This window comes from Oncorhynchus masou, chromosome 24 (genome assembly GCF_036934945.1).
Source record: "Oncorhynchus masou masou isolate Uvic2021 chromosome 24, UVic_Omas_1.1, whole genome shotgun sequence".
Lineage (NCBI taxonomy): Eukaryota > Metazoa > Chordata > Actinopteri > Salmoniformes > Salmonidae > Oncorhynchus > Oncorhynchus masou.
Genome location: NC_088235.1, coordinates 66,933,238 through 66,942,771, shown reverse-complemented (window position 1 = coordinate 66,942,771; position 9,534 = coordinate 66,933,238). Strand labels below are relative to the sequence as shown.

The 9,534-nt window shown below is 40.5% G+C and overlaps 1 protein-coding gene across 2 annotated transcripts; it reads left to right on the top strand.

The window, feature by feature from the left end:
- Positions 1-1,746: 1,746 nt before the first annotated feature.
- znf511 (zinc finger protein 511) lies at positions 1,747-9,147 on the top strand. 2 transcript variants are annotated; one of them, XM_064934613.1, is made up of 6 exons: positions 1,747-2,250; positions 2,834-2,907; positions 3,609-3,810; positions 3,932-4,059; positions 4,210-4,491; positions 4,823-9,147. In XM_064934613.1, exons 1-6 carry the CDS (start codon positions 2,056-2,058, stop codon positions 4,890-4,892), a joined length of 951 nt encoding a protein of 316 aa, XP_064790685.1. In that variant the 5' UTR covers positions 1,747-2,055; the 3' UTR covers positions 4,893-9,147. The 2 variants fall into 2 exon arrangements, with proteins under 2 accessions (XP_064790685.1, XP_064790684.1); XM_064934612.1 differs by having other exon boundaries at positions 3,926-4,059.
- Positions 9,148-9,534: the final 387 nt, after the last annotated feature.

Genomic DNA, 9,534 nt, shown 5'->3' with positions numbered 1-9,534 from the left:
CTTTGCCCTAGTTGCTACTGTCTGCTGAATGACTAAAATGTAAATGGTGTATTATAACCCAAATCCTCCACCAACTGGAAGGGGTTGAAAAAAAGAAAATCCATAGGTGATAGGGAAAACTAATTTAATCCATTCAAGTAAAAATTGTACAAAACCAACTCCCACTTCAAAACTCCATATCTCAGGCTCTAGGCCAGGGCCTGAGAGGGTGGTAATGGCTTGTGACAATACTCCATTTCAACTCCTTCACTGAGAAGTCTTTCAGTCCCAGGAGCTGCATCCATAATGATATCTATTTTCTGGGACTTTCTCTCCACCTTGGCAGTGCCATTAATCACCATCGCTATAAAGGCCACAAAGTCCACCTTCTTAACCTTTAAAATATCTTGGTCCTGCTGGTGAAAGGCATCCCCTGCAGTGAAGGCCTATTCACCATGGACTCTTCAGGAGCACCATTCGAACCCTCAACCCTTTTAACAGTTGCTGCATATGAAATTCTCTGGACAGCCCTGACTTTGGCCACCTCATTCTCTTTCACCTTTGTTGGGTATTCCAAAGACGTGGCTTCATGGTTCCCACCACAATTGCAACATGTCACATTTTCATCACTTTTAAAACATATGATCCTTTCCACAACTTGTACATCTTGGCCCTTCTGCAAACACTTGAAACATGTCCAAAAGCTTTAGTGATCACACTGCATTGTTTTTGGGATAAATGATCTGACTCTGCAGTTTATATACCCCAACTGCACTTGAGAAGGGAGAGATTCCACATCAAAAAACTAAAGAACAGATACTTTTCACTTTTTCTTCATTCACCACATGATTCACCTTATATGCATCAATCATTCCAGGAATATTTATTATCTCTGCAACATCGACTTCCCTCGAGACACCAGATATTACCCCCCCCCCCCCTTGAGTGGGCCCTGTTCTGAAGAGACACACACACGACATGTCAAACTTCTCAAATCGGGTGAGATGCAACACACGTTCCTTCTGATCCTCAGAAGTACAAAACATCTAAACAAGCCCGCCTCTCGTGACCCTCATAGCCTTCACTTTACCCAGGACTCTCCACCAGTTTGGATATCTCAAATGGATTCTTCAATTTTGGTAAGAAGGGACATTCTCAGCATTGTATGCTACTTTGCTCCATGTCCCATTCTTTTAGACAATATTACAGTTCTCTTTGATTACACCGGTATTAGACTCAAGATCCACATCAGCGTCCGCTTCCGCAATCTTTTCCTTCTTCTTCCAACATCTGTTCGCTACAACAATGACTGTCAATGATGACATCATTGGAATGAGAAACAAAAAATAATCAATAGGCCTAAATAATCTTTACCTGTTTATTCGATTACATAATACATAAGATAAAAATCATGAAGAACCCATTTACAATTTGTGTAGTTAGAAAGTCACAACTATTATTTTGCCAAAACGTGTGGTGCATGGGTTGAACCAGAACTTATAATTAAAAACAATATATTTGAATTATTATTATTCAGTTTATCGTAATTTAATATTTCCTTTAATGTAAACAAAAACTAAATTGTTCGTGTTGTTTGACTTCAGATTCAAATCAAATAAACAAAGAACGATCGTTTTTGTATCCTGTCTAATGTGAAACACTAATTGGCCAAAACGTACACGGACCTTTAAATATATCTTATGTCAATTTTTAACTGATAACGACGAACGTTTGTTGTAGACTAAGTAGGTAACGGTTGAACTGTCGCACGTTTTGAACGTCATGGCCGTTGTGACGCGGAAGCAATTTCCGCGTTCAAAACAACTGGGAGCTCGGGAAAAACTACTCAATCTGGGAAAAATAATTTTGTACGGTCATCTAACTCCGAATTCCAACCTGGGCCCTTTATTTTATTTGAATTCCTATTTTACGAGTTCCCAGTTGTTTTGAACGCGGCAACTGTGCCTTGGCATTACACTGCCATGACGTTCAAAACAACCCACTTTTGTCTTTATCAGTTCGTAATGTCCGAGAACTTGGTAGTGACATAAAATTTTCTTTCGCAAATTAGCTACAATGCTGCAGCCTGAATTGATACAGCTTTTGACAGCGAGTGATTTGGTTGATTTACGAATCGACGCAATTCCTAAATTGCAGGTGGGCTTTAGACCCGGGAGTTTCTTCAGTTCGTCTAGATCACAGGACGGGGAGGCGAAGTTAACGTTCATTCCACAACAAATACTGCTCAACAAGGACCACGAGTTGTTTGAGGTAATCTAGCTGCTGCTGCTAAATCTATAACTGCTGAAAAACTGAATGTAGACTGTGTTCTGTGTTATTCACCAGTGTTCTCTTTAGCATTTTGATGACCGCAGATAAGGAAATGCAACCAGGTCTTAAGAGCGTTTCATATTATTCTGTCCATTTAACGTAGTATTGTATTCATTTGTGGATGCCCATCACTCATTTCGCATGTGTAACAAATTCCTATTATGTTACGAATTTTCAAAACGTTCAATATTTTAAGTATTTGCTAAACGTATGATATGTTCAGATTCTAGTTAGGTGGCTAGCTGGCTAACTTTAGCCAGACTAAACTCTAAAATAGTTCAGGTTAGGGGAAGGGTAACAATCTGTCTTATGTGACCATAGTAATTGTATTATATGCTATATAAGATGGGCTGTTCGGGGTAATAAAATGTATGTTTATAATAACTAAAACAAATATTTTTTTACAGTGTGGTAATACACCATCATTACCACCACAAGCAGTGTTATAGTCACATGCAGATAAGCTACAGCAGTGTAACTTAAAATACTGACGTGTGTGTGTGTGTGTGTGTGTGTGTGTTAGGATGGGGACATACATAGACACCTGTACCTCCAGAACCTCTCTACCTGCCCAGCTTATGACTCACCTACAGCCAGGTAACAATATTATCATCACCATGGTGATCAACAACAGATTTTACAGTATAACCCATTCACATGGTAATACAGTGGGGCATGGGAAAGAATGATGTATGTGGCATAATGTTACAAATAGCTGATGACTGTTAAAGAGCAGTATTTTCAGATAAGTTTACTTCGTCAGGTGATAGACTTGAGTCAGGTAAAAAAAAGTTTTAAGAAAGTCAAGAGGCACGGTCGAAGTAACAGCTTTAACACAGTGTTCTGGGTACATGCAGTCACATTCACAAATTCAAGATGCTAAGACAAGTCACATTCAAGATATGATGGCTTCCTCAGTCTTGATTTTTCAATGTCTTCCTGGCACAAAACATACATGTATTGTCAGTGTCTAGTTTCTGTTAAATGGCATTAGGCCTAATTGATAGAGAGCTGATCTTCAGCTTCTGCCTTCTCACATGGAACCAAAATAATATTTTGACTTCAACTACTTTGTATTTCTGTGCCATGGTGTCCAGAATACATATCAGCAGTTTAAATTAGTTCAAGGTTAAATTGTGGAGGGAATCATGAGACTGTGTTCTGTGATATCTGCAGAAACACTGACATAGTACTTCAGACAGTTTTTAGTTAGGTTACCAGATTTGGCTTTGAAGTCATTAGAATAACCCTCATGTTGACTTTTCTGTATTTCACCCCTCCTTTTTCCCCCCTCTCAGGCAGTGTGAGTTCAGCTGTTATATATCTGGCTGTAGCCAGGTGTTCAGTACTGTGGAGGACTATGAGCATCACTATAACACGCTCCACAGACACGTGTGTTCTTCCTGCCAGAGGTCGCTGCCCTCCGCTCGCCTGCTCGACATCCACATCCAGGAGTGGCATGACTCGCTCTTCAGCATTCTGGCTGAAAGGCAGGACATGGTAGCTAACATGCATGCACACAAACGCACGTGCAGACACACTCACTATGTTGCTCATTCTGGCCTGGACTTGGACCAGTCTATGCACACTATTTCTCACTCTCTCTTCCCTCAAGTACCAGTGTCTAGTGGAGGGGTGTGGTTCGAAGTTCAGAACCAGAGAACAGAGGAAAGACCATATGATCAAGATCCATAAGTACCCTTCTGACTTCATGTTCGACAAGGTGAAGAGGATCAAGAATATCAAAATGTAAACACAAATTCAAGGGTTGTTCTCACTGTGTCCAACAGGTGGTGGAAACGTGTCAGAATGAGTCATCTCTCAGAATTCAGGACTGGGTAAAATCTGTGAATGAAGTATGTGTGTGTAGAGGATAAAACATTCCCCTCTTTCTTACAGAGCGAAGAAGAATATTCTGCAGAAAGGCACAAGTATGGAGGTGTCCACGAGTGTGAGTGAACCTGAGAGTGTGTGTGAGGTGTTGTCTAACCAACCAGAGGAAGAGGAATATATGGAGATAAATCACTCTCTCGAACCAAGTATCCTGGACCCTGCCAGTAACCCAATTAACACAGTAGAGCTGTCCACAGATCATGATACTGCCCCAATCCTCTCTGTCACCAACCAGCCCACCACAAACCAACAGAGACCACAGCACAACAGAGAGAGACATTCCTACAGGTCGGTATTCACTTCAAATCTCAAATGGCACACTATTTCCTACATGGTGCACAACATGATTCTAATGTATTTCCCTTAGACCTACAGTGCAATGACCCTGAATGCATACATTAATATAGAATAATACATTTCAAGTGGGACTGGTGAACTGCAATGCCTTTACATAGTTAAAAAAATATAACAAAAATTGCAGACTATGCAAAATGAAGCCAAGTCCCACGACAATGGGATGGGTAGAGCTGGATCTACACAAACGCTGTCGTGGGACGCGGTAGTGCACTTCTCAGGAACGGACTGTGTATGTTTAGTGGACTGTGTTCTGTTCCACCAGGGTTCCTAGGACGGTGTGCTTCGGCCAGGGTTCTGTCCAAGGGTTCAGAGGTCATGGCAGGAGGATTTAGAGAATCTTTAAAGGTGATGAGTCTCAGACAGAATGCGACCCTTGCATCGGTTTGGTCTGGCGTGTGTTTTAAAAATAATACAATAAATCATGTTAGTTTAACTCAAGGTGATGTGTCAAATGTTATAGCACTGGTAATACCCTAGCTAGCTCTACACCAATTTAAAATAAGCTACTAAAATCATTCCAATCCAGATTGAGAAGGCAAAAGCGATTACAGACCTGCACGCATTTTGCATACCAGCTACGCAATTCTCTGTCCATGTATGCAGGTACGAGATCCAAGTTAAAAGTACGCAGAAATGAATACAGTCAGATTATTATTATTATTTTTAAATGTGTACCTTTTTGTAAAAACAAAATTCATAAAAAATAAATCCACTGAGTAAATCTAACATCAAGATTCTCGAGCTGCAACACACAGACATGTTACAGAGTTTGCGTCAACGGACATGGAGATTAATACATCATTACTCGACGTAGCTACCCCGTGTCTGCCCCTCCTGTTTGTTGTGATGCCAGGTTTGCCGACTGTCAGCTGTACTTAAACACATGGACAAATCCCTTTTCGACTCTGTGTGTTGTGGAAAGGTAAACACTAATTGCTTCAAGCTAAAGTTAGCGAACATAAGATGGACATTCAGTGGGCTCTAAAGTGCCAGCAGTTCACTCACATTTGTTAGTGAAAGAAATGAAATGCAAATATGAAAAAGAACTGGTCGCATTTGTGTGAGTGTGATATACATTTAATTCTGTGTCCCATTAGTTGTATTTTCCACGTAACATTTTGAGGATCACACAACCTGATAGACTAACACTATGATCCACGTCACAAAAAGCATTACAAAAGTATAATCAAAAATAAATGTAAACATCATGGCATTAAATGGAGTCGGGAGTTTAGAAGACTGGGCGATGAAGAATGAATGAGTGTCCGGTGTTAGCTATAGAGGCAATGCTTCTAAAATGCCTTTGCACTAGATTTGAGATCAATTTCGAAAATCTGAAATGATGTATATGCTGCAAAGAAATACAATTAGGCACCTTTACATAGGCTGAAGCATCGGACTCTTCTAGTGAACAGTGTTCAGATTCCCTTTGCACTAGCCTACTTAAGCTTTGTGTAGCCAGTTTGTGGTCTGTGTCGATGCGATGTTTAATTTGATTTTTTAATTATTTATTTATTTTTCCCCAAAAATTATTTTGATTTTAGTGTTGATTAGGAACAGTGTCTAAAAAGCCTATACTTGTGAACTGGCCCTAGTGGTTGGCCCTGTTTGAGAGGTGACAATGCGTTCCTCTACTATAGAGACTAAACTTGGGGGCATGTGCTAATTATCTACAATGTTTTTCTTATCTCCATTCTACACTGTACATGTAATGGATTAAACATAGGCAGTCTGTTAATTCCACAAAACATATATGTATTTTATATGTTCTGTACTCATCAGTATGAATCTGTTATTTATGTTCTGTAAATAGCTTTTCAGAGGACTGATCTGAACCAGGTGTGATCCATAATGTCTAAGCACATGAATCTCCAATTTACCCCATGTGTCTGGTATTCTAAGAAGTTTGACAGTGCTGTCAGGTCTGCGATTAGTGTTATTAGAGGCTTGCTTTAGGACCATGCTGAAGGGCAGGCTGTTTAGCGGTAGTAGAGAGTATGTTTTAAGACCATGTGGACTCCTCGGAGCAGGTGGGAAGGCTGTATGCCTGGCTGGCTTTAGGACTATGGAGAGTACATGGATGCAGCTGCAATGAAGAGCAAAACTTATCTCTCAAAACAGTGCAGAGGTGGAGATGGCTGTAGATGTCTTGGTAACTGCTGTTTGACATAGCATGAACTTAAACAGTTTTTAATCCCGGTGCTGAGCTAGTGCGTAGCAGCTAATTGCTTTATGACGTTTGTAGAATGTTAAGTCCCCTATCGACTTGAGTTGAATGAAGCTACAGCAGCCAACGTAATGGTTGGAGTAAATGTAGCTTGTTTTTGTAATCCAAATACTATTAGTTTTTACATTGTATAGAAATGCAGTAAATGAGCTTCAAATGAGCTGAAAAGGGCAAGCCAGGAGACTAGGCCTACATTGGCCCAATTTTTCCATTCTCCCATATGATGGCGCGGCAATATCAGCAACCATTGACTTATGAGTAAATATCGGCAGCAACATGTTGCAGATGTAGTCTCGAAAACAAGACCCTGGGCAACAGTAGCTGTTTCCAGTAATTGTTTTTGTCGACATTTAGAAAGTTTGCATAGAAAACAGATATGATAATTGGTGCGTGTCTAATTAACAATCTTGTGTCAATTAAAAACAGCTGGGCGTAATTACGTCACACCATTTAGGCAAATTGCGCATTTAATAAATTGTTGACAGCCTGTATGCCCTTCCACCTACCTGTGTCTCGGGCAGCATGGATAGAATGCAAGAATTTACTAATATTTGCCATATTCTAATAATTCTCGTGTGTCAACATATCACTTCCACTGCCGGCCGGCCGAGAAGCAGTTTGCCGGCCGCATTCAAAGTGAGAAAGTAGCTAGCTAGTGGCGTCGCAGGACTTGGAAGAAATTCACCCAGCTGTGATTGACTGACAGATAGCAAGCTAAATACCATGTTACGCGTAAACTCAGCAGACTCGCTAACGAATTAGGTAGAATTACACATTCAGATACAAAAACTAGTCATGCTGATGGACGAGCTGTCTCCACACTTTCAGTCTGTATATTTGCATTGTGTCCTGCTACCATGTTCCCCATGGCAAGGGGTTGTTAACAATGATGTGCATTTGGAAAGTATGTTACGTTACAGCCTTATTCTAAAATGGATAAAAGTACTTTTTCCCTGATCAATCTACACACACACTACCCCATAATGACAAAACAAAAACAGGTTTGTAAAATACAGAAATCTTATTTACATACATACGTATTCAGATCCTTTGCTATGAGACTCGAAATTGAGCTCAGGTGCATCCTGTTTCCATTGATCATCCTTGATGTTTCTACAACTTGATTGGACATGATTTGGAAAGACACACCTATCTATATAAGGTCCCACATTTGACAGTGCATGTCAGAGAAAAAAAACAAGCAGTGAGGTCAGAGGAATTGTCTGTCAAGCTCCGAGACAGGATAGTGACGAGGCACAGATCTGGGGAAGGGTACTAAAAACATTTCTACAGCATTGAAGGTCCCCAAGAACACAGTGGCCTCCATTTATTCTTAAAATGGAAGAAGTTTGGAACCACCAAGACTCTTCCTAGAGCTGTCTGCCCGGCAAACTAAGCAGTCGGGGGAGAAAGGCCTTAGTCAGGAAGGTGACCAAGAACCCAATGGTCAGTCTGACACAGCTCTCCTCTGTGGAGATTGGATAACCTTCCAGAAAGGACAACCATTTCTGCAGCACTCCACCAATCAGGTCTTTATGGTAGAGTGGCCAGACGGAAGCTACTCCTCAGTAAAAGGGACGTGACAGCCCGCTTGGAGTTTGCCAAAAGGCACCTAAAGGACTCTGACCATGAGAAATTATTATGTGGTCTGATGAAACCAAGAATTAACTCTTTGGCCTGAATGCCAAGCGTCGGGTCTGGAGGAAACCTGGCACCTTCCCTACGGTGAAGCATGGTGGTGGTAGCATCATGCTGTAGGGATTTTTTTAATGGCAGGGACTGGGAGACCAGTCAGGATCGAGGTAAAGTACCTGTGCCCAAGAAACATCACCAACAAACTAAATTAAAGCTGAAATAAATCATTCTCTCTACTATTATTCTGACATTTCACAAAATAAATGTGCGATCCTAACTGACCTGACAGGGAATTTTTACTAGGATTAAATGTCAGTAATTGTGAAAATATGAGTTTAAATGTATTTGGCAAAGGTGTATGTAAACTTCCGACTTCAACTGTGTATACTAGACGGTGTCAGAGGAATGCCCCAAAAATTGTCAGACTACTGTTCTCTCTGCTTCCGCAACTGAGCGCCAAGTCTAGGTCCAAAAGGCTCCTTAATAGTTTCTACCCCCAAGCCATAAGACTGATGAACAATTTATTTAAATGGCCAAACTGCCCTACCCCCAGACCCCTCCCACTAAACCTGTTTTTGCTTTGTCATTATGGGGTATTGATGAGGGGGAAAAATGATTTTATAAATTCTAGAATAAGGCTGTAACATAACAAAATGTGGAAAAGGTCAAGGGATCTGAATACTTTCCGAATGCAATTTGTTTAATAAAGCTGACATGTTGATTGATGTGTCTCTTGAGTTTCATGTTATTAGGTCAATGCTAGATGGGATACAGCTTTAGACAGATGTTACTTTTTGTAGAAATGTTGAACCTTACGCATCAGGTTAGGAGAATTTAGGTTAAGTTTAGGAAAAGGGTTTGCAACATCAATAACAGTCACCTTTTGACATTCGTTTGAGAAATGCTGTATTGGTTCTAGCCATGACCCAGGTATGGGATTTCAAATCATGAATAAATGAATTGTCAATCACCTTTGTCTTCCCCTCAGAAGTGCACTTGTGAGAATAAGTTATTGGAGAGAGTGGTAGGTGAAGTCTCAGTAACTGATGAACATAAAAAATATGATTGTTTAGGATGTATTACCTGTCATTACAATGGAAAACATTGCAATC

Bases quoted from the DNA above. Each gene is read 5' to 3' on its own strand.
- znf511 (XM_064934612.1), top strand. From the start codon at position 2,056: ATGCTGCAGCCTGAATTGATACAGCTTTTGACAGCGAGTGATTTGGTT. The intron at 2,251-2,833 runs GTAATCTAGCTG...TGTGTGTGTTAG, and splicing joins AGGACCACGAGTTGTTTGAG to GATGGGGACATACATAGACA. The intron at 4,492-4,822 runs GTCGGTATTCAC...CTGTTCCACCAG, and splicing joins AGAGAGAGACATTCCTACAG to GGTTCCTAGGACGGTGTGCT.